The sequence below is a fragment of the Mesoplodon bidens genome (genome assembly GCF_964165515.1).
Source record: "Mesoplodon bidens genome assembly, chromosome: 1".
Classification (NCBI taxonomy): Eukaryota; Metazoa; Chordata; class Mammalia; order Artiodactyla; family Ziphiidae; genus Mesoplodon; species Mesoplodon bidens.
In genome coordinates this window covers 205,604,315-205,629,582 of record NC_138176.1, presented here as the reverse complement: position 1 = coordinate 205,629,582, position 25,268 = coordinate 205,604,315, and the positions used below count along the sequence as shown (strand labels likewise).

The 25,268-nt window shown below is 33.7% G+C and overlaps 1 protein-coding gene across 4 annotated transcripts in view; it reads right to left on the bottom strand.

Annotated features, from left to right (window-relative positions):
• CCSER1 (coiled-coil serine rich protein 1) overlaps window positions 1–25,268 on the bottom strand; it is a 1,188,125-nt gene that overhangs the window by 662,491 nt on the left and 500,366 nt on the right. For all 4 annotated transcript variants that reach the window (XM_081234941.1, XM_081234938.1, XM_081234939.1 and 1 more), the window contains exon 7: window positions 15,399–15,476. In XM_081234941.1, the coding sequence (XP_081091067.1) occupies window positions 15,399–15,476 (78 nt within the window). The remainder of the gene's footprint in view (window positions 1–15,398; window positions 15,477–25,268) is intronic.

Genomic DNA, 25,268 nt, shown 5'->3' with positions numbered 1-25,268 from the left:
GTATGCTACCACATATATATGGAATCAAAAAAAAAAAAAGATTCTGAAGAACCTAGTGGCAGGACAGGAATAAAAGTGCAGACATAGAGATTGGACTTGAGGACACGGGGAGTGGGAAGGGTAAGCTGGGACAAAGTGAGAGAGTGGCATTGACATATATACACTATCAAAAGTAAAACAGCTAGCTAGTGGGAAGCACCCACATGGCACAGGGAGATCAGGTTGGTGCTTTGTGACCACGTTGAAGGGTGGAAAGGGGGGGTGGGCGGGAGATGCAAGAGGGAGGGGATATCGGGTATATGTATATGTATAGCTGATTCACTTTGTTATACAGCAGCAACTAACACAACAATGTAAAGCAATTATACTCCAATAAAGATGTTAAAAAAATGTTGAAAACCCCATATCCTCATCCTTTTTCCATTTATTGCTCTCAACCTGACAGCATAGATTATCCCTTCCAGGCAGGAATCTCTCCTGGCATTTTGTCCCTACATATCCAAGCCCAGTTTGATGACCTTCCAAGAAATTCTTTAAACTGTCAAATATCTTATAATAAAATCACTTCCATTTCAACTAGCTAAAGCAAATTATATTCTTTGGATCTATGAAAACTGACCAATATTCCAGGTGGTTTTTATTCCAGGATTGCAAAGATGGATTCAATCTATTAGATCTGTTAGTAAAAGAAATACCTAATCTTAGTAGAATTATGATCTCAATAAATATTGTCAAGCCTGAGGAATGGAGGGATGTTTATTATTTCTTTTTTTTTCTTTTCTTTTATTTCCTTTTCTTTTCTTTTCCTCCCTTCACTTCTCTTATCTTCTCTTCCTCTGTCTCTTCTATATCTGCCTCTACTTGTGTGTTTACCCCCTTCATTTATATAAAACCAAGGATCAGTCAGAATCATGATTAAAATAAAAACACTGTAGACTTTCTGTAGTATAGTAGTTCAAGCTACAGTCTTTAGACTTTTAGAAACCTGAGTTGGAATTCCAGCTGAGTCATTTACCAGCACTGTGTCCTCTGGTCAGGTTCTTAACTGCTCTAAGCTTCAATTTCCTTATCTGTAAAATGAGACAATAATTGTGTGTATTGAGGATTAATATTCAAAAGAAGTAGACAGCTTTCAGGATTTCCAATTTAGAGAAACTTGAAATGTATATAGCATTTGGCTATAGAATAATCTTACGAAAGGTAATATTTGTAAATCCAAACAGCTGTTGGCAGGAATGCAGTTATCCCTTAGGCAATGGTTATCACATAAATACCTGCTAAAGCAGAAGCCAGATTTTCAGACCAGGAGATGAGATACTGACAAATAACAAGAGCAATTAAATACTGAATTCCCTAGCACCAAGCTAGTCTCATACAGATAATTTGTATCCAGGATTGGTCCAGCTATGTTTATAGAGTTGTAGGGGAAAAAAGGGATAAGCTACAGAAAATTTGGTAGGTTATTTGTATATCTTGATAGGCTTTGTTACATATATCAGCTTATCAAGGGCTAATGTACTTAAATGAGTATTTGAATTTTAATATGATGAAACACTAGAAAAGAAACTAGGCCTTAAGTGAGCTTTTTTCACCATTGATTCATACAACAATTCATTCTTTCATCTACTATTAGTATATTATATACTAGTTCTATACTAGACACTGAAATAGGGAATATAAAGAATATAAAATATATCTGTATTTATGAAATTCGGCATCTATTGGAGAAGACTGTAACTATATTTATAATATAATTTTATAGTTGTATATTAGAAGTGAAATTAAAGTATTGTGGAGACTTTGGGGAAGAAGTTTCACAGAGGGGGTGGCATTTAATTGGACATTAAGTGAGGATTAGAAGTTTGCCAGACAGAAAACTGAAGCTAAAGGAAATCGCTTTTATAATTCAGCACAGTGGATATTCCTTACTCTGTATTAATATAATAACCAATTAACAATTGACAGAAAAAGAAGAGTAATGTGCATTCTAATTATTTAAATAATCAGCTCAGCGATTATGAACAAAGATTCCTGTGTCAGGAATAAGACCCAGATCTTACATATGTGTCATTACTAACATATGTGATAGGAAGTGATAGGAAGAATAATGTCCCATTTCTTCCTCCAATGATGTCCGTGGCAAAGGAGAATTAAGACTGAAGATTAAATTAAGGTAGCTAATCACCTGACTTTAAAATAGGGAGATTTTCCTGGGTTATCTGGTGGACCTAGTGAAAACATGAAGGTCTTGAAATATCATAGGGAGAAACAGAGAGTCAGAGTGATGCATCATAAGAAAGGCTTAATAGGTCATTGTTTTAAAGTTGGAAAGAGGCAAAGGAGTGCAGGCAAACTCTTGTAGCTCAAAAAAGTAAGTAAATGGATTATCTCCCAGAGTCTCCAGAAAAAAATTCAGCTCTGCCAACACTTTGATTCCAGTCTAGGAAGACCTAATTCTGACCTCTGACTTTCAGAACTATATGAAACTAAAATGAGAATTGTTTAAAGGCATTAAGTTTGTGGTAAATTGTTACAGGAACAAAATGAAACTAATACACTAATGACAACTTTTTAAGATATAACAATAAGGTAAATATAAATATATGGATATTTTAGTGTATATTTATGAAAGCCTAGACTACCTATAAACTCTATTATTTTAATATAGGTATAGACAATCGTCATCCTATTTGATGAACAGATCTGCATCTGCATATACAGATGAAGGCAATCAACAATAGTGGATAACATGAAAATCCTTCCTATTTCTTATCATTTGTATTTTATTAGTACCATTTGATTTTCTAGGAATTGACAAATTTCGACTGAAGTTCAGAATCCATTCTGTGGAAATCGAGCTCAAGAAGAATTACAAAATTTTCTTCATTTTGCATCTTAAAATTTGCTCAACTTGCTATGGTATGAATATGTGTATCCCCAAACCTTTATATGTTGAAATCTTAACATGCCGAGGTGATAATATTAGGATGTAGGGATGCCGAGGGGATTAAACCATGAGGTCAGAGCCCTCAGGAATGGGATGGGTGCCCTTATAAAAAAGGCCTCAGGCAGCTCCCTTGCTACTTTTGCCATGTGAGGGCTACAACGAAAAGACAAAAAGAAGGTGTCTAGGAAGTGGGCCCTCACCAAACACTGAATCTGCCAGTGCTTTGATCTTGGACTCCTAGCCTCCCGAACTGTGAGGAATAAATACATTTCTGTTGTTTATATGCTTCCTAGTTTATGATATTTTCCTAGATCAGCCTGAACAGACTAAGACACAACTCTTGCTTGCTCCCTGTACCTCACTGCTTGTAGAAGGTAGTCGAAGTTCTCTATAAAGCATATGAAGTCCTTCACAACAAACAAATTCTTCCTTGCCACGTGGACAACACGCATCTGAATGTTTATAATTTCTAGACCTTCGTGGTCTAGCTTGAGACCTTGGCGCTTACTTCTCCTTTACCTCACGACACTTCCCTTTCCTCAACTGCATCTCTGAACTTTTGAAATACTTGACATTTTTCCAGGCCATGCTGAGCTACAACCAGCATTATGATATTCTGTAGCTTTATACAGTCTGAAGAAAATATTTCTTCCCCAGTACCTTTACATAAGGTCTTACACATAGTAGGAACTCAATAAATGTTTGTTGATTGTTCTGAATGACTCACTACATTCAAGAAAATAACAGAAATAGTGAGAAATGATAATAGTAGAACTATTATCACTAAGTGAGTAAGGCCCACAGGAAATAACAAGAAAGAGAAGGAGAGAAACAGCTAATGTTAACAAGAGGACAGACCACTGTCGGTTTTATTCATGTAGGCATTATTACCAGAAATTATGACCCATCTCTCTCTAATATGGTGTAGCAGCTGGCATGGCTCCATTTTCCTACTTGGCTCTATTGTCAGTTTCTATTGTCTGGCAAAGACACTTAAGGGAGAAAAGTGAGCTTAATTCTTCTACCCTCAATTATGCTTTGACAATTCTGCTCAGCTTTTTAAAAACTTTCAGCTCAAATACTGCTGCCAAAGACTTTCTTGTTAAGCAGGGCCTAACTACTTTAAAGAAATTTTTATTCTTTTTTTTATGGTCAAAATAAGCAACTTGGATGAACACACACATCATTAAGTCTAGTGACTGGTCTAAGATAGCACAGGTGTATGGCATTACATAGAGAATGGAGGACAAGTCTATTTTCTGGCTTGATTATAATGAATCACAGTTTTGTTTTCCATTGAGAGTTTTAACTCAGTGTATGAATTTCCTCAAGGCTTTTCAGTACCTTTGGGGAGAGGGTGAGTCAGAAGGTGATAGGTCTGGTTCTCTGTACTAGGTCAACTTTGGTCTCCAAGGAGACAGAAGGAAGGAAAAAGCTTGGAGACATGGAAAAAGAAGTTTGCCTGTGTGGAGTCTGTAAGGAATAAAGGTTGTTGAAACAGATTCCTATATATATTTATATATAAGAAGGGATTTTCTTTTCCCTTGGTGAGGAAGATTGTTTCACAGATGTTATGTGGGAAAGAAGAAAAGAACTTGAATTTTTATTCTTAATAAGAAATATATGCAATAAGATTCTAATATAACAGGTTTAGCCAACATTATCAGTGCTTGTCACATCTCCTGAGATAAGAGTTTCTTATCAGATTTGCTAGAGTAAAAGAGATTACCTGAGAAAAAGGGCAAGTCCCAGTACAGACAGAAGCTGACTGCTGATAATATAATGCAAAAGCTTAAAAGAAAACAGAATTTCCTTAGCTGAAAATCTGACATCAATAACTACTCAGAATATTCAAATTACATCTATCTTCAAAATTATTGCTATTAGGCTGCTGATTAGAGGCTAATATCCATCTGGCAATTGTTTACCTTCTAATTTCTTGCGCTAGGAATAAGTCACTATCCAAGAGGAAAAAAGTTAAGTATTTGCAAAAGCACATTGCACCCTTCCTGATCTCTTTTGCAATTCATTTTAAAGTAAAACACAAGAAAAGATGCTCAACATCACTAATTATTAGAGAAATGAAAATCAAAACTACAATGAGGTATTACCTCACACTGGTCAGAATGGCCATCAACAAAAAAATCTACAAACAATAAATGCTGGAGAGGATGTGGAGAAAAGGGAACCCTCTTGCACTGTTGGTGGGAATGTAAATTGGTATAGCCACTATGGAGAAGAGTATAGAAATTCCTTAAAAAACTAAAAATAGAGCTACCATATGACCCAGCAATCCCACTCCTGGGCATACATCTGGAGAAAACCATAATTCGAAAGGATGCATGCACCCCGATGCTCATTGCAGCACTATTTACGATAGTCAGGACATGGAAGCAACCTAAATGTACATAGACAGAGGAATAGATAAAGAAGATGTGGTACATATATACAATGGAATATTACTCAGCCATAAAAGGGACAAAACTGTGCAATTAGCAGAGATGTGGATGGACCTAGAGACTGTCATACAGAGTGAAGTGACTCAAAAAGAGAAAAACAAATACCGTAAAATATTGCTTATATGTGGAATCTAGAAATATGATACAGATGAACTTGTTTGCAAAGCAGAAGTAGAGTCACAGACATAGAGAACAGATGTATAGTTACCAAGGGGAAAAGGGGAGGTGGGATGAATTGGGACATTGGGATTGACAAATATAACTACTATGTATAAAATAGATAACTAATGAGAACCTACTGTGTAGCACAGGGAACTCTACTCAGTGCTCTGTGGTGACCTAAATGGGAAGGAATCTAAAAAAGAGGGGATATGTGTATTCAATATATGTATAACTGGTTTACTTTGTTGTACAGCAGAAACTAACACAACATTGTAAAGCAACTATACTCTAATAAAAAATTAATTAAAAATAAAATAAAATAAGCGAACAACAACAACAAAAATAAATAAAGTGATGTTCATACACTTCCCTAAACTATTAAGAATATCTTTTACTGTAGACAAGGGTGAATAGAATTTTCTGATTATTCATAATGACTATCCAACTTTTAATTTGCATCATCCATATGCCAATTTTGCCCAGAAGAGTTACTACAGGTATTAGAATCTCTGACAAATTATTTATGTGCACTGAAAACTGCACTGAAGAAATGTTAAATCTGTGATACAAAAAACCTCAGAACAGAATAGTTGCTTATTTTACTCACCGTATTGCATCTGTCAGCATGACCATTTAATACTCCCATATAGTATAATTAAAACAAAGGATGTCCAATGTCTTAATAAACACTTTAGGTCTAATATTCTTTAACCTTGTGTAGTTACCAAAGTAAATACAATCATTTCTAAACTATTTGATGTATGGCAGAATTAACTGTACTTAATTCCTTGCACATTTTATTTTACCGCTGATATGATTCAGCTTCCAAACTTCATTTGTTATTTAAGTAGATGATTCCAAGATAGAAGAGATGGAAGTCATTGCCAGATAAACTAAACTCATGCTGAGTCCACCTCTGACAGCTTCTCATATTCATGGTCCATCTCAAATGGGCATGTTAATAATGAATCACAGCCTTGGAATTTTACCTTGATTACTAATTTCTTATTTAAAAAAAATGTGTTACAGTATACTTCACACTTACAGGTAAATCCTGAAGTAATGCAAGAGATTATATTTTAAAACAACAAAGAAGAAGTGTATATGATCCAGAATGTATATGAAATGGTAATGTTAAGATAAAAAATAAACACTGGATGTACTAAACATGAGATCAACTGCTTAAATTATCATTAATAATGATATTATGCTAAATATATAGTGTTAATCCCAAGCCAATTCCAATATCTGACGTCTTCATTAAATGTTAAAAGAAATCTTGTTAATATTGGTGTGCAGAGCAATGACTGCCACATCCACTATTATCTCACATCAAGGTTTTCTAGACACTAGGAACCAACAGGTATTGAGGAACAGAGCACATTGCTGACATCAACTGTTTCCAAATAAAACTGTCCTGGCATCTTGTCGGCAGACAGAACATATATTCAGTGACGCCAATCCACCCTTAAGTGGGTCCGTAAACCAAAGTTGAGGTCATAATGACTCAGTTTCTTAAAATTCATTTTCTTTCAAGAAACACATAAAGTTGTTTTTATTTCCCCAAATTTCAAGGCTTTTATTTGCTTTAGAATTTTGCTAGCAGTGATTCAATATCCTGTCTTTTATGTACAAATTAATCCAGACCTTTTCACATTGTGTACCTGAATTCTTTCCTCCAATGTTCTGTACCTGTATTCTAAATTCAAGCTTTTCCTGGAAAATCCTCACTTTTGCCAATTATGAAATACCATCCAAATCTATATATCTTGTAGTTTTCTGGAGCTCTTTTTAACTCAATGATATAAACAGTGGATCCCTGAATTCGGTTTTCCAAGATCATCTCTAACAGATGTTGAGTAAATCTTGTCCACTAAATATGTCAAAGGGACTTTTTGACCACAGTAAGCAGAGTATGGCCCAATGCTCTGAAAGTATGCTAAAATAAAGCTTTTTACCACGAAAGTTTTCTCTCATTAGCACATGGAGAACTCAAAACAGTTAGGAGAAATCTAAGGCAGCAACCTATGCAAAGATGAAGAAATTCAATGAGATTTACATTTAAGGAAGAAAATGAATGTGTGACCTGTGGATGGGGTGGGAGGGTGTATGCCATTATTTTTAGCATGTATTAATGTTGACAAGTTCTATATCTTGGACATGACTTACTGAAACCATCTGAACAGTGTGTGAGAAGGATTTGACAGCAATATAAAGCTAGCAAGCAACATGAAAGTATTTGCTTATTATTTCCATTAATTTTCATTTTCCCCTTGAGGTCTGCTATGTCTGAGAGATACTGCATACCTTTTAAGAAAAATTAAAATTTGTTTTGGCTTGTAAAAGTAATTTTAATTTATTTAAAAATAATTTTACTTGATTTATCAGGATATAATTATTGGTTTTCTTTCCAGTGAATATTCATAATACATCAGTGATGCTGTCTGCAAAAGTTAAATAATAGATACAGTGTTTATTCAAAATTTATCTTGACAAAACCAGAAGGAAAAATGTTAACATAAAATAATACTATATAGACATAATATAGAAAGTATTGTTTGGTAGTTGTTATTTCAATTTTCCTCTCAGTGTTTATAATCAAGACTTTAGTAAAATATTTTTATAGCCATAATTCTTTGACATTCTCAACCACAAAGTTTTAAGGACTATAAGTTAATTCAAATATGGTAACATTTAAATGAAGTTTCCAAATTTAATGGAAATTAAAATAGCATTGGAAAATATACTCAAATAAGTGCACAGATGAATATGTGTAAACATTTAAGGAAATCTCTCATTTCCTATTTCATTCCCTCAAATCCAAACTCCCTCACACATCACTGAGAATTTAATAGCACTGAAAACTGAATTAATAAAGGAATATCACATATTTATATGGTAGATTAAAAATTGCTCCAAATCCTTGTCATTCCCCATCAAGAGGTGCAATTTATTTTTCCTTTCCTTGAGTCAAGGTTGGCCTTGTGTTCAGGAAAGAATTAACATTAGCAGTCTTGAGTCTGTCTGTTATGGGCTGAATTTTGTCCCCTCAAAATTTGAAGGTTGGAGTTTCAACTCCCAGGACCTCAGAACGTAGCCGTATTTGGATACAAGGTCTTTAAAGAGATGTTAAAATGAGGCCACGGCGGTGGTGGGATGGGGGGTGAGGGCTCTAATCCACTATGACTGGTGTCCTTATGAAAAGAGGAAGAGACCCCAGGGATGTGCATACACAGAGAAGACTCTGTTAATCGCTATATCATGATACCTATTTATTTGCAACATCAGAAAAATTAGCAAAAGAGGTAAAAACTGGAAAATATAGAGAACCTTAGAATCAGGGATAATCTTTGATATTGCTCTTTTTTGATATCCCACATACAATCTATTAACAAATCCTGATGACTCACACTCAAAATGTATCTAAAATCCTACCAGTGCTCATTAGCCTGTCAACATTTACCATGCCATCTCTTACCTATAGGAGTTTGCTTTCCTTCTTCTACCATGTCCTTTTGCTGCCTACATCTATACGGAAATAAGAGTAACAGTTTTGAAATAAAGTCTGATTGTGTCATCCTTTTTTCCCAAAACACTCCAGTGGTTTCCCATCTCATGCAATGTAAGATTCCAAGTCTTTACCACGGCCTACAAGGCCCTTCATGATCTGGTTTCTCTCTGACTTGATCTTTTATTACCTGCACACTCATTCACTCTGCGCCAGCCACAATGTCACTCTTGCCGATCCTAAAAAGGTCAAGTGTTCCCCTGCCTCATGGCTTTTGCACTTGTCCTCAAGCCTCCTCCCATAGATAGATGAGTGGCTTTCTATTGTTTTTCATTTTAGTCTCTGCTAAACTATCTCCTAATCAGAGTAACCTTCTTTGACCATCCTTTTTGAAACAACAACATACTTTAAAGTCACTTCCTATCTTCCAAATCCTGCTTTATTTTTCTTTATAGCAGTTATCATCCCTACCTGACATGTTATATATTTATGCTTTTGCTGTGTATCACTCCTCACTAGAACCCAAATACCATGAAAGCAGGAATTCAGTCTGTGTTGTTCACATTGAAGCACCAGTGTCTAGAACATTATCAAGCACGTGGTAGGTATTTTATAAATTGATTCATCAACAGATGAATGAACGAATAGATGGTCTAGTCAAAAACTAACCAAAAATGCAGAATATACCATTTTGGGCTCTTTCTGGGACAACCGAAAAGTGAATTCCAATAATAAAAAGAGACCATTAAATTCAGTAAATGAAAAACAACAATAAACACACCAAAAAAAATCTCAACCAATGCAAGATATGCAACAGATGATGTTATGAGGTCACACCACTATCTGACTCCACTCCCTCAGAGCCTCCAAATGTGTTCTTTTCCACTATGGTTTTTAGACCAAATAAACTGACACTACTTAGTATATTGATGTTATATAAAGAGTAAAATATCAATAGTGCTTTGTTCACAATGAGGTTTTTCCCAGAATCTAATGTGATTAAATAATGTTCCTTCAGTGGGGATTGTATTTAGAAAGTTACCAGGTTAATGCACAGGGGGAGGTTTGGGGAATTAAAGAAAAATATACTGTGGTGTGTTCCTGATAAGAAGATACCATACATCCTATGGTTATACAAACTATTATGTATTCCTTTTTTCCAAGTAATGTTTTATGTATATTTACCAGTTTCCCCTTAAGACAAATTCATTATATTAACTTCTTCTCCCTCATAATTGATAAACATTTCCATTAATTATTTTTCATGAGAGGAAACTGATATATGAGCTCATCTGAATACTCGAGGGTATAAAATAAATAGCATTCCTTCTAGGAATGAATATTAAACATTTTTCTTCATCAATGTAAAGACTTTATATTTCTACTCTCACATTTAGAAATGAAGTACAAGGAGTTGAGTGGAAATATTTGTTTCATGTTATTTCTAATATATAGAACTTTCTTGCTTTAAACTAAGGGATATCTCTGTAAAAAAAGATCGGTTAAAACATACACTGTTTACTATGTGCTAGTCTAAGCACTTTCTATTTAATAACTTGTTTAACCTTATAAGAACACAATGAAGAAGCAGTTGCTATTGATCCCATTTTACAGATGGAGAAATTGAGACACAAAGTAACTGGCTCACCGTTATAAAAATAGAAAGTGGCAGAACTGGGATTTGATCCTAGGAAGTCTCTTAACTAGGTTACAATGCCTCTAATGTTCCCAACTCTCTTTTCTGCTTTCTTAAAAAAATATATTGTTCTTAAAATAGAAATAAGTGGTCATTATAGAAACTATAGGAAAAAAATAAAGTATAGTCCATCTAAATAGTTGATTGTTGATAACTGTATATTTTCTGGGGTGTTTTTTCTACTCAATATTTATTTTATATAATTGAGAGCAAACTATGTGTGTTACTACATGTTACTAAGTCCTGAGTTTAGGCTCTATGGTCAAGTGGATCATAACATCCCCGCATTGGCTAGCAGGATAAAATTTTTGAGACCTTCATGTATTTCTCTATTTCTTCCTCTCTGTCCCTTGCTTAAATAAGGGGGATGAAGAAAAGTAGTCAGAGAACCTTGGAATTCCATAGGAGAGGAGACCCAGGAAAGAGCACAGCACCACTCTGTGTCAGCTCCTGGGGAAGATGGCTGGACTTCAGGCAGGGTGGCTCCACTGTGCATTCTAGGCACTGGATACCCAAGCACCTTACACATACCAGGAACCCACTAACATAGAGAAGCAGCAGTCAGTGGGGTCATGAAGGCAATGGGTGATTTTTATTTTCAGACTTTGACTGAAGATTGGTGAATGGAGGATAGTCTTGGTGTACTTTTGAAACAATGTCTAAAGAAAAGGCAAATTGAATTTGTTTCTTTCCTGTTGGCTTTATCACAGGATAAGGATAAAGAATAAGGCAGGATAATACCTGTGTCTAACTTATGTAATCAAAAAAGATGCATTCTGGAGGAAAAGGGATTAAGATCTAGCCATCAGGCTTCATTGAAGAACAAATAAATTTAAAGATATGTGATGAATGTGGTTGGCAAAAAGAACATGGCCCATAATCAAGTGTACTATTAACGGAGGGGTCAGGAACAGTGAGCCAGCTTTAGCTTCAAGAACGTTAGTTCCAGGAATGGAGAGAGGCTGTAATACCTGTGTATATACAAATAAATTAAAAGGGTCATCCTACTAAAGAACAGTAATATTTGATGGCCCTAAAGCATTTTTGGTGTGGTACATCTGACTGAGGCCACAAAGGAAGAGACAAGGCAGATTAAGGAAATCAGGGAGAATGGCAGAGGGAACAGGTAGAATAGGGTAGAATGGGCACATCAAAAGTAACAATGTCAACTTGGTTATTCTACAGAAGAACATAAAACTTTTAATTAACAGTTAAGCAGTCTACTCCCTTTTTCCTTATATCAAAGTCTCACTTAGATCAATTAACTTGCACTATTATGATTCTATTATGGCTGTTTAATAAAATATTGTTTCCACCCATGTGAAATTAGTTATTCCTTGGCCTTTCCATAATAATGTAGTGGCATATGTGTCAGACCACATATGTATAAATTTTATGGAATGCTGAAAACTCTATTAAAAAAATTGAAGTTATGCATTTGCCCTTTGTTTCCAAATATATGTCCATAACAATAGTCTGCACAATTATAAAAATCTGGACTCCTAGAAACTTCTCAGCACCAAGAGTCTGACTGGGAAATCTGTGAGTTTATTACCTGTGGTATAAGTGGAGGATTGTGAATTATACATCTTTTTATATGAAGGGGTTCACTCAAATGCTTTCACTGCCAGGTGTGAATAGGGAATGGTGACTGTGGTGAACTGGTATCCATGTACCCTGTCCAGATGGAGAAACCCTACTTATCTCTGATCAATCAGTTCTATCTGAAAGAAAGGCAGTTTCCCAGATCTTGCAATTTATTAAGAGAAGACTAGATGGATTTTTGTGAGAACTGTCCTCATTTTTGAAAGACTAAACCAAACAAAACACTATGGCAATGGGTTTTAAATGGTAAGGGCAAGAAATTTAGCACGAGGTGAACTGTTCTGTAAGGGAATAGAGTCGTGAGTAAGTATACAGGGCTTGGGCTATTTTTAAGAGCAGATCTGGTTTTGTTTAGAAATTAAATTGAAGTATGTACTCCAGTACTAGTAGTGCCAAAAAAATACAGTCTTATTATGGAAAAGAAGCATTTGGTCCCAAACAAAATTTAATTGTTATCTTTGATTCTTGTATCTCCAAAGCTTAACATACCTCTCTTGACCCCTTGGGTAAGTCTCCAGGATACTACCAGTTTTCTATTACCTTAAATTTAATAGATCCCACTGTGGTACATTCCTATTGATAGCCAATTTCTCATCTAACATTCAAGTCAATAATATAGGTAGAGATATTAGTGGGAAGGTAATTATTAAGGATTTTAAAAATATATTACATACCATTTGTCATTATGTCAAATGGTATGGTTAAAATAAATTTAATCTGAAAATCATTCTGAAGATAATATTTAAAGGAAAGAATTTACTTGGATAAACACTTGAGCCAAAACAGGATATCTTCCTCCCACTGTTATATGAGTGCTTCCAAAATAGACCAAGAAAAGGGATGGAATACTTTCTTTTATTAACCTAATTATTTCCCAGAAGAAAAGGTATAATTAAGTCTCTCAACAGGCCACCAAAGCTTATCTTTCAAAAGCCTTCCTAGTCTAATATTAGGGCAGATGGTTATGGAGTTGGGTGCTGAAATCACTGTCTTAGAAAATACAACTAAAGTATCAAAGGTGATTAATCTTATTTTATTCTTGGGGAGTAAAAGATAGTCAATTTTTTTTCTAGCTAATCATGTTGGTCAAATATCAAAAATTTAAATAAAGTTTTGGACATAAATGAATTAAAATTGAAAGATTTTTCAGGGTATCGATATCGGAAAACTTCAATGCCTTCCATGTTTTTTTGTTTTCAACAAATTTTTTTGCAATTAAAATGTACTATACTGCTAAGGTACATCTCAAAATAGTTTCTGTATATTTTGTGTTTATATAAGGATAAATAAGAATTCTATTAAACATTTATATGACAACAATTTATAAACTAAAAATAAAAGAAGCAAATGCAGGAGTTGTATAATTTGAAACCTTAATTTTAGATACTTCGAAATACTAGTGGATGTTTCTATATCTGATAAAATTGTTTTGAAAAAATATAATATTCCTATCACAGAAGAAGTAAACTAAGAGGTACTGTAACTATATTGGTTAGCAAAAGCCAATATTATATATTATAAGCACTTGGAAGTTTTAACTGTATATTTACACTTTAACACGGGAAAAATACTGATCTCTTAGAACCAGTCAGAGAAACTAACTAAAATAGTTATATTTATATTAGCTTTATGTCAGCAGATTTTGGAATATATCTGACGTTTCCTTTTACCTCTGTTAAAAAATACATTAATTTTCAAGGAGGGTAGTCATTATCAATATATTAAAAAGAGAAAATGGTTTCTAGTGATGCTGTGAGAATTCAATTAAAAACTTTTTAAAAATATGATTTTTCTTTAAATTTTATCCCATCTACCGTAAGATGGAATATTAAGGAACACTAAACATTGAAACATTAGTATTATTTTCTCCTTTTGTCGTAGAATGATAAAATATTTCTCAATAAATGATATAATAAGAATTCTATTTAGTATTTAACAATTCTCTGACATAAAATGAGCCTTTAACAGTTATTATTGTCTATCATTAAGCCACAAAGCACCTATAATTAGAAAACTAAAGACCCACAATGGAATTTATAACCTTCTATTATTTTCATTTTAACAATAGAGCAAATATTGAGTATACAGAAATCCATGTCAGTCACTGTACTAGATGTAAGAAATATGAAGTTGAATAAGATTTTGTCTTCATATGAAAAACAATAACAAAGTTATGATAAAACACAAATCATCATAACCCCCCAAAATATGTTTCCCTGTCTTTAAACTAAACTGAGACCATTGCAAATAAGTGTATCATCCCAACTTTCCAAGTTTTTTTTTTTCTTTCCCATGATCTTAAGGAGTCCCTTTATTTACAATAATCCTAAAGAAATCCAAAAATCTCTGGTACACATATAAAATAGCTGATTTACAAGCTTTGGCTTAAAGAGAAACATCTAATCTTAAATAGCAAAACAAGAAGATGACTTCATATTTGTAATGTATACAGACTCCCAAACTGAAGAATTCTGCTAATCATACTTAGAGTATTTACTTAAATATTTTAAAAATACAGTGTTTGGAGGAATGATTCCATATGTTAATTTATTATTTTTACCATTAGTTTGTAAAGAATACACAATTAATTAATTATGACCTAGAGTCATCAATGATAATTCAACTAGCTAATGAAAGTTTAACTACTCAATGAGTGCTGAATAATTCATTCCAAACTTATTGCTTAAATTAATATAAATACAGGATTTGAAACCTATAATTCCTGTGACATCAAACTATTACAATGAAATTACTGTCTCTTACATGCAAGGCAAACAATGTGTTATATAAAGTATCAATTTCTATTCAAACTCTACCTTTATTTAGCAAGTAGAATGACAACAGACAAAACAAAATTTTAACATCTGAAACAAGATCCTTATGAACTAAAGCAGTTAACCTCACCATCTACGCCTGAACTACCTATTTTACTATAGTAAAATAAATATTTTTATTAAATAAAATAAAGATCCTAAAAGAATTGTAAACAATTATTAAAAATGTTTTCAATTTATTTTTTACCTTGAAAGGTGATGGCTCTTCAGTAAGAGGACTAACAGGAAGTGAAGTGGTGCTACTTGCTGGGCTCATATCTGTACTCTACAAGAAAAACAAAATTGAATTAAAGAAATACTTTTTTGTAGTCATTTTTTATTATTCCTAATTTCGGATCTAACTCTTCTTGTTAAAATAAAAAATAAATATATAAGTGAAAATGGATGTAGAAAAATTCAAATTATTATTGTATAATGAATCATTCCTTAGACATAATTAAGAAATTAATCAAATTATCACTTCTCAATTTGCATTTCAAGTGTATTTTATTAAATATAATAACCATCTTTTATGTTAGGATGGTATCTAGTATTATATTTGCTTAACATATTGTTACCTTTTTTTGATAATTAAACTATACCTATAATGGCTCACTACGGTGCTATTTCAATGTCTTTCAGGCTGATTTTCAAATATGTGTTATTCATATTTTCCTTTTATGGAGATTCGAGTCATTGTACCCAGTTTTTAATTCATCATGAAAAGCATATCTGCCATTAATTTACAATGCAAAATGAAGAAATATTAAATTCTAAAAATTCCCATATTCATAGCTCTTGACAAACTTTCTTATTATATTCAGCTAAATAAAAATTAAGGACAAAAGATTTACACAAATATAAGAGAATTATCAGAATGTTGCTAATGCTGTTCTCTAGTCCTTTAAAAATGTAATCAATTAAAACTTCTTAAGTGAGAGATTAGCCTATATAAAGAGATGCGTGTTAGAAGCTTGTCATTATTTCTTTCTAAAACCAAGAAAAAGATATTGATAATAGGCAGCAACAGAAGTTTTTTTTGTTTTTTGTTTTGGTACGCGGGCCTCTCACTGCTGGGGCCTCTTCCGTTGCAGAGCGCAGGCTCCAAACGCGCAGGCTCAGTGGCCATGGCTCACGGGCCCAGCCGCTCCACGGCATGTGAGATCTTCCCGGACCGGGGCACGAACCCGTGTCCCCTGCGTTGGTAGGCGGACTCTCAACCACTGCACCACCAGGGAAGCCCAACAGAAGTTATTTTACTATGCTCTCAACTCGTTCTCTCAGAGGAATTCTTCCATTTAAGTAGACAAGCAAACAAAACCTTGAAAAAAAATGCACACCTATATTTTTTCAGTTCCATTTCCAAATGTACATGGACACAAATACAGAAAAACTTTCAGTAAAGATTAAAGCAAAAACATGAATTAACCTTGATTGAGATAAGGGAACAAGAAGACAAGTTTGGCTGACAAATTCTAACAAAAGAATACATTCAAAGAATACATGCTGCAGTTGCTACAAATTCTTAGTGTCTCTTTCTACTCAAAGATTATTTTCAATTCACTTGATTCAGGTGTACAATAACACAGACACATTTTAAATATCCATTAAAGTAGCATTACTTCTGACTGTCTATTCCAGAAACAATGGCTATGAACTATAAACAGAGGACCCAAGATACTCAGTATAATATTTTATGCAACATGTACTTTCTTTAGAAATTGACATAAACCTGAACATTGAGTTAAAATGTCTAAAGGAGGAAATTAGATAAAAACTGAACAATAATCTACTAAAGGAAACAGGAAAATACAGGCACCAGATAACTGAGGTGAGTTACTTACTGACTAATTTCTAAATATATTCAGAGCTTCTTGGCCATTTATTAGATCAAAATCAGGAAATATTTTGAACTTCTGACTTTCACTATCTGATTACATGACGTAATAGGCAAACAAAGAGGTTTTCTTAGGAATCAATTTACTGCAGGATTTTAACAGAAGAAATGAGCAAAACATTTTTGGAGAAATAGAAAAACAAGACTCTTGAGCTGTTCCTCTCATCATTCGCTTTTTCAGGAGAAATTAAGCAAGTGATAGAGCACAGTTCATATTTAGTTGAATTATCTGATATTTTCTTAAAGTACTGATATTCTGCATAGCATATTAAAGTATTATGTCCTTGTAAATCATATTCAGGAGACAGAGATGACATTCAGTTACAAAAATTTGAAAGCCTGGATCAGATGAAGGTTTTTTTAACTTCCATAAGAAGATGAGCTCAAAATAAAGTGTCATGGTTAACTTCTTTAAGGGTTAAGGTCTCCCACAACTTCCCAGAAATAAATGTGTCATTCTGAGCACTATGGAAAGCAGACTCTAAAATTTGCATCATGTAACCTTGATTATTTGAATATCATTCTTAGAGAAAACTTTGTTCTCACTTTAACTTTCAAATCTATCTTATAGTGTGACATTTTAATTCTATTACTCTTAGGAAATCTTGAGAAAAGTGTTTTAAAAAAGCAAATCAATCTTATATGACAACATCTGATAAACTGCATTTAATAATCAAGTTGAGAAATTCATAGCAAAAAATAGGATAAAAAATCTTCAGTTTCAGCTTGTTTTTATCCCATTTGTGTTTCAGTGATCTATAATTTAGGTGTCATTCCAATTTATTCACACTTCAGATAAAATACTATAGTAAATCCTTCAGATATGTCTTATCCATACTTCATATTTTAAATCATTTACCCTTTCATTCAATGACAGCAATACCAATGCAAGTGTATATCTAAATACAAATTTAAAAAGTACACTCAAGTTACACTTGAAGTTTTTAAAAGCCAACAGTGTGTGTTCTTTCATAACTTTCTTCATAAATTATTTTTTTAGAATTATGGCTTCATTTGCTTTTAATGTATTTTAGAGACTTTGGAAATGGTCCATTCACAATAACGCGAAAGAAAATCCCATGGGAATATGGAAAAGCTATTCTGCAAAAGAAGCAAATCATCCCAACAGAAGGAATCTCCTTAATGCTCGTATGACACATTTGGGTTTTCTGACCCTTTGGAGACTGCACTAGACATTCTTGACAGGTTATTAAAAAAAAACGATCTTAATTCTTATTGTCTGAGTGTCCTAAGACTTGGTTTTCTGGTTCTAAGTCCAATAAATGTGTGCTTCATTCCAACATTAGGTGATTAAATAAATATGAACCTAGCATTGTTCCTTCACGTAAAATGTTATTTTATACAAATTAGTAGACTTTCCCCCTTTCTATTTCTATCCCAAGTATGCTAAGTTCTCTTTTATTTTCTTCCAAATTGAGCTTAACATTAAGTAAGATCTTTAAGTTCAATAATAAAATCTAGCCAAATATTTCCTTTGAGCATATCAGAGATATTCTCGGGAATATCACCCTCCTCTCATGCATACTGCTCTTCAGAATTCTTTCTACTCATTAGTTTTGAAGATACTACTCACTTTGTTGTTGTTGTTTTTAGAATATAATTTCCCTAAATTTGCAAACTCTTCCCTCATCTCCAACCTCTTTTTCTTTAAATCAACTTTATTTCTTTAAATCAACATACCTATACTAAAATGCAACTTTTCAAAATATATAGCCAGATGAGATTTGACAAATGTACTCACATGTATAACTACCACCGAAATCAAAATATAGAACATTCTCATTACCTCAAATGTTCCCTCACGTTCCTTTGCATGCAAGCACCTCCCACCCATCCAATCCATGGTCCCAAGCAACAGTGATAAGCTATATGCTATAGGTTAGTTTTTCCTTCCCTAGAATTTCATATGAAGGGAAACATATTAATATGAATTTGTTTAGGCCCAGCTCCGTTCACTCAGCAAAATTATTCTGAAATTCATCATATCATATTGTTGCATGTTTCAGTAGTCCACCTTTTAAATGTTGTGTAGTATTTAGCAGAGGCCACAATTCATTTATCCAATCACCTGTTGCTAGAATTTGCATTGTTTCCAGTTTGGGGGTATTGGGAATACAGCCATACTGAGTGCTTTTGTATATATCTTTATGTGGATGGATGTTTTCGTTTCTCTTGGATAAATACCTACTGGTGAAATTACTTGCTTCCTATGGTAAATTTATATCTGGTATTATGTTAGCTTTATAAGAAACTGACAAGTGTTTTCCAAAATGCAATAGTTTGTACTTTCATTTGCATTGTATCTCATAAACATTGGTATTTAGTTGTTTTTTTTTTTTTTTTTTTTTTTTTTTAATTTTAGCCATTCCATGGGTCTGTAGTGGTAGCTCACTGTGGTTTTACCTTTCATTTCCAAGGATGACAAATGATGCCGAGCATCTTTTCATATGCCTACTGACCATTAGTAAGTATATCTTGTTTTGTGAAATGTCTGTTCAGATATTTTGCCTATTCTTCTCTTTCACTGGGTTGTTTGAATACAAATCCTTTGTCATATATATTTATTATAAATATTTTCACCCAGTTTGGGCTTGCCTCTTCATTTTCTTAACAGTGTCTACAAAAGAACCAATGCTTTCCATCTTATTTGCCGTTTTGTTTGTTTGTTTTTTATGGTTTATACTTTTCTGGTGTTTTTCCTAAGAAATCTTGTCCTACTTCAAGTTCACAAAGATTTTCATGTATGTTTTCTTCTACCATCCTTTCAGATCAACATATGATGGCCAAAAACACAACAGAGTTAGGATTCTATTCTTTGAAAATATTTTTGCAATTACTTGGTGTTTAATGAGCATTAAGTAACCTTAATATTTGTACTGTACACATTCTAGTACAAAGATTTTCACAGAGATTAGTTTGTATTTTATCAAGTAACCTCAGACACTTTAGCCAGTCTCACACCTTAGATGGGAATCTAACAGTTACTACTGCCTTAACGATACTTTAATTACAGCACACCTAAACACTGAAATATTATCTGCTTGTGGGTGTGTTGTGGAAGGGGAGAAAGTCTTTGCTAAAGTATTGATAATTTAAAATTAATATACAAGACTCTCCTCAGAGTGGGTGATTATGGAACTTCCTGGACAGATGGATGGCAGGAGAGATATAAGCTTTAAGTGCGAAGGAGAATAGTAATTCCAAGAAGAGCAGTGTATCTATCAACTCCTACTGTTGACTCATCTTTGACTCTGAGGAAAAAGAGGGCACAAGTGGAAATAAAACGAGCTTTTTAAAATAAAATTGTAAGAAATGAGATAGGAATATTCCCCTCTTCCTTAAATTTCTCAATGGAATAGAAATTATTTAAGCACATAGAGAGGTTTTGCCAACACCATGCCACTTTGGCATACTAAGAGCTGCCACACAATGTTGGTGAAGAATAAGTATTAACAAATTTAAATGAAAATGACACCAGGCTAGAGGAAAACAATGGCAGGGAGCTGAATAGATCTTTTCTTGGCTCCAATGAGATGGCTCATAAAAAATATATGAATAATTAGGGGCAACTTATCAAGAGGCTGGAAATAGCAGATAAATGACCTCAGTGAAATCCTCAGTCTCAAGTATCCTGGTACCAACTCTGACTACCAACCTAGTACTTTATCAACACTGATGTCAGAATTACTAGAAGTTATTGCCGAGAAAAAACAAATAAACAAAGTTAAGCTTATTAAAAAAAAAATCAGGGGGCTTCCTTGGTGGCACAGTGGTGGAGAGTCCGCCTGCCAATGCAGGGGATACGGGTTCGTGCCCCGGTCCAGGAAGATGCCACATGCCATGGAGCGGCTGGGCCCGTGAGCCATGGCCGCTGAGCCTGCATGTCTGGAGCCTGTGTTCCGCAATGAGAGAGGCCCACGTACCGCAAAAAAAAAAAAAAAAAAAAAAAAGTCAGGAAAGTGAACAGTAAGTACTAGTGAATCACAATAGGTGGTCTTTTCCCAATAAATAATGAGTATGGAAGGAAATATTTTTGTTATATTAATAACAATTTTCCCAGGTTACATTTTAGACCACAATTTGGGAAAGTGGCATAGTATCTATTATTATAAGTAATGCTTAAAATGTTTGGTTAGAAAGTGTAATCACACTCAAAACTGTCACTGCTCAACCGTCCATGGCCAAAGTATACTATTTGAGGGCTTTGGCACTCAATATACTGTCACCAAAGAAATAGGGAAATTAAAGAATAAGGGACACAAAATACTAAATCAGAAAAGAATGTTGAAACTTGAATGTTACATCTTCTCTTAGCTTCTACTATTATATCTATTATTGATAAGTGCAAATATGAACTCATTGTAATAGCTTTGAGAAACATACTATTCTGTTCTTTCTTTTTACATAGAAAAATAAAGAACTCTCAATTGATCTATCACTTGATACTGTTGATGCCTTGTGTATAAAATTTGCAATCAGCCATTTGTATAATAACATAAAAATTAAAATTAAAATTCAGTTTTAAAATATTTTTCATTAATTCATAAATTAGGGAGTTACTTTTTGTCCATGAAAATGAGAGAATTTTTTTACAAATATTAAAAATATTTTTCTTATGTAAGCCATATTGGATTTTCCCTCTGATTCTGGGGAAAAATGTGTTAATTTTATTAAATAAACTATTCTATATTAATGCCTAGTGCCTGGGTCTTGATTTCTTCTGATAAAGGAACCAGAGCTCCTTGGAGAAATAGGTGATTCCTGGGATGAGGCAAGGAATGAATAGCTTGTGCCAGAAAGTAAGAAAGTGCTCAAAAAATAAAAGGAAGGGGTGTGCCCAAGAGACAAATGAGCCAACATGAGAGAGCTCCCAATTGCCAAAGCTGGAACAATTTGAGCAACAAAATAAATAACATAGTACTGGAGTATAATCAAAGCATCAAACAAAAATCATGAATTCATACATAAATAAGTGACTGAATAAATAAACAATTGGGGAGAACAGACTAGTCTCTCTTACAGAAACATTCCAAATAATTTATGTAGATACGCTCCCTCTTCAAGAGATGGAACTTTACGTCACACCCTCAGCCCCAGGCTGTGCTTAGTGGCTTACTTCCAAAAAGAGTAGAGTATGAAAAGGGGGAAAGGTAACTTTGCAGTGGAGAAACATGGCAAACACTACCTCAACCAAGTGATCAAGGTTAACATCCTATAGAGAGCATATAGATAGCATGATACAATGTGATGAGAGGAGTACTTTACCTCTGTGATTTTCCTCCCCCAAACTAATGACATCAGTCTAATCATGAGAAAGACACTGGACAAACTCAAATTGAGAGACATTCTGCAAAAATCTGACCAAAGTAAAGGTCATCAAGGACAAGAAAAGACTGAGAACTGTCACAGATTATGCTGCTATGGAGGCATGATGACTAAATACAATGTGGCATCTTGGATAAAATCCTCAAATAGCAAAAAGTCCATTAAGGAAAACTGGTGACATCTGAATAAATCACTGAGTTTAGTTCATAGTAATGGACCAATATTGGTTCTAAGTTGTGATAAATGTGCTCTGCTGAGGGAGGATGATGACATTAGAGGAAACTGGATGAATGGTATATAAGAGTTCTCTGTACCATCTCCACAGCTTTTCTTTTTTTTTAAATATCTTTATTGGAGTATAATTGTTTTACAATGTTGTGTTAGTTTCTGCTTTATAACAAAGTGAATCAGCCATAAGTATACATATATCCCCATATCTCCTTCCTCTTGCTTCTCCCTCCCACCCTCCCTATCCCACCCCTCTGAAACTATTTTGAAATAAAAAGTTTATTTAAAAATATTCTTCATTAGCAATCCAACCAGGCTTTTCAGGATTATAATACATAACTGTCATTATACTCATATTCTAAGCTTTCAGCAGGGCTGTTCCAACTTTCATAAAAATAAATTGCAACAGACCATTTTATTGGGATGCATAACTTCTCCACCAAATAATCTTTAATCTTCTATGAAGATCTCATCGAAAAGCTGATGTTAAATTGTTTTGCACAAATGCCATCATTCTACAGTGCAAATTCATTAACTATACCTCCCCTAAAAGCATAATTAATAGATCTGTCCTATGGAATCGAAATTTATTTATAGGGATTTCTTGAAGTTGAAACATGATCGATTTGGCTCAAATCTATTGAGTACATAAACATATTTGACTGTAAGTGACATATTTTAATTTTTAAGCTACTAGGGTAAAAAGTATGATATAAAGTAATTCTTTAGGTCTAATAAAATTAAATGGTCATCTAAATGTGTTAACTCTAATTTGAACACATATTCTTGTAGTTCTAAAATTAAGTAAAAAATGTATACCACATGTTATAGTATTTTGTTGTTTTAATAATCACTGGTGTTATTACTGATAAAGTACATAGGATAATTTAGACTTCTGTAGTTTTAATGGGCCACTTTTCTTGAAAATATTTTCCTTTTATTAGACATGCCAATTTTCTATGAAACTTCATTTATTTATTCAGCCATTCAATAAAAGGTAGTCCTTGGTTATATGCCCATGCTTATTTTGAGGCTACTGGATCAGTACTACAACCATTCTTATCGGATACAAAGAGCACAAAATCCAAATTATTTAAGTGAAGGTCAAATCTGAGAATTGTGTTGGAAATTTGAGAAAGAGATACTTTCATTCAGCCAGTGCTCTAAGGTCAAGAATGTATTTCTATTTAAACTGACAGAGGCCACCAAGTAGATGGGACATCCCTAGAAACAAGTCCAATGCAGAGCCAATACAAGAAATGGAGAGAAAGAAACTGAGTCCTAAGGATGTATTTGACATATTGATAACTCAGCTCTACATGAACAAATGATTTTCAAAAAAGAGTATGCCTAAGATTTAAGCATCCTTTCTGATATAGGAATAAGCTCTCTGGTTGGGAAGTTGCAAGTTGTAGAATCTAAAATTTGAATTGGCTGACAGAAGTAGACAGCCAGGATATTATTCTATCTCAGACTGAGAATTTAGCAATATTTATGTGGTAGTAAAATAATTAATTAAATTACTTTCTAAACTTTGGGGGACACATATTTTTTGAATTTGGCGCTTCATGTGCATGCCACAACTAAGAGTTTGCATGCCACAACTAAGGAGCCTACAAGCCGCAACTAAGGAGCCCACGAGCTTCAACTAAAAGAGCCCACCTGCTGCTACTATGGAACCCATGTGCTGCAACTAAGAAGCCCGCCTGCTGCAACTAAGACCCGGTGCAACCAAATAAAATAAATAAAGAAATAAAGAATGTATTTACTTATTCTCTTTTTATAATATATGTAATGTATATTATATATGTATGTAAAATATATATTATATATATTATACATAAATTTACTTTTGACCAGATAACACATTTTCATAGTCCAAAATTCAAAACGTGTAACACCTTTTTCCAGGAAAAGATTTCTCTTCCACTCCTAGTCTTTAGCCATCCAGAGCCCACTGATCTTACCAATTTATTGCATAACCTTCTATAAATGTATATGTATATACTAGAAACACACACATCTATCTATCTGTCTATCTATCTATCTATCTATCTATCTATCTATCTATCTATCCACACACGCACAGAGGGTCATTTGTTTTCTCTATACGTATAGGATAACATGTTAGAATACTATTCTTCAACTTGCCTTTTTCAAATTACCATGTATTTGTATGTAATGAGATCCCTCATTCTTTTATATGGCCACATTGTATTTCATTTTATGGCTATATGATAATAAAGTTAACCAGTGCTGCATTCACACTCTTTCGTTATTACAAACACAGCTGAAATGAGTAACCTTACCTTATATGCATTGTACCTATAAGATAATTTTGGGGATGTAGAATGACTGGGCTAAAAGAGATATTCAGTTGTAATTTTGAATTATGCTGCCAAATTGTCCTGCGTGGAGATTCTATCAGTTTACACACCCACATGAGGCTTAAAAGTGAGTAAGTCCCACTGTCTCACCATGTATTCTCTGTGTCAAAAGGCCTTTAGTACAGATGCATAAGGTAAACAAAAGCTCTGGTTGAAGTTCACCTTCTTAAAATCATAGATATTTTCAAAATCTCTTCCTGCCTGATAGCAATAAGTGAAG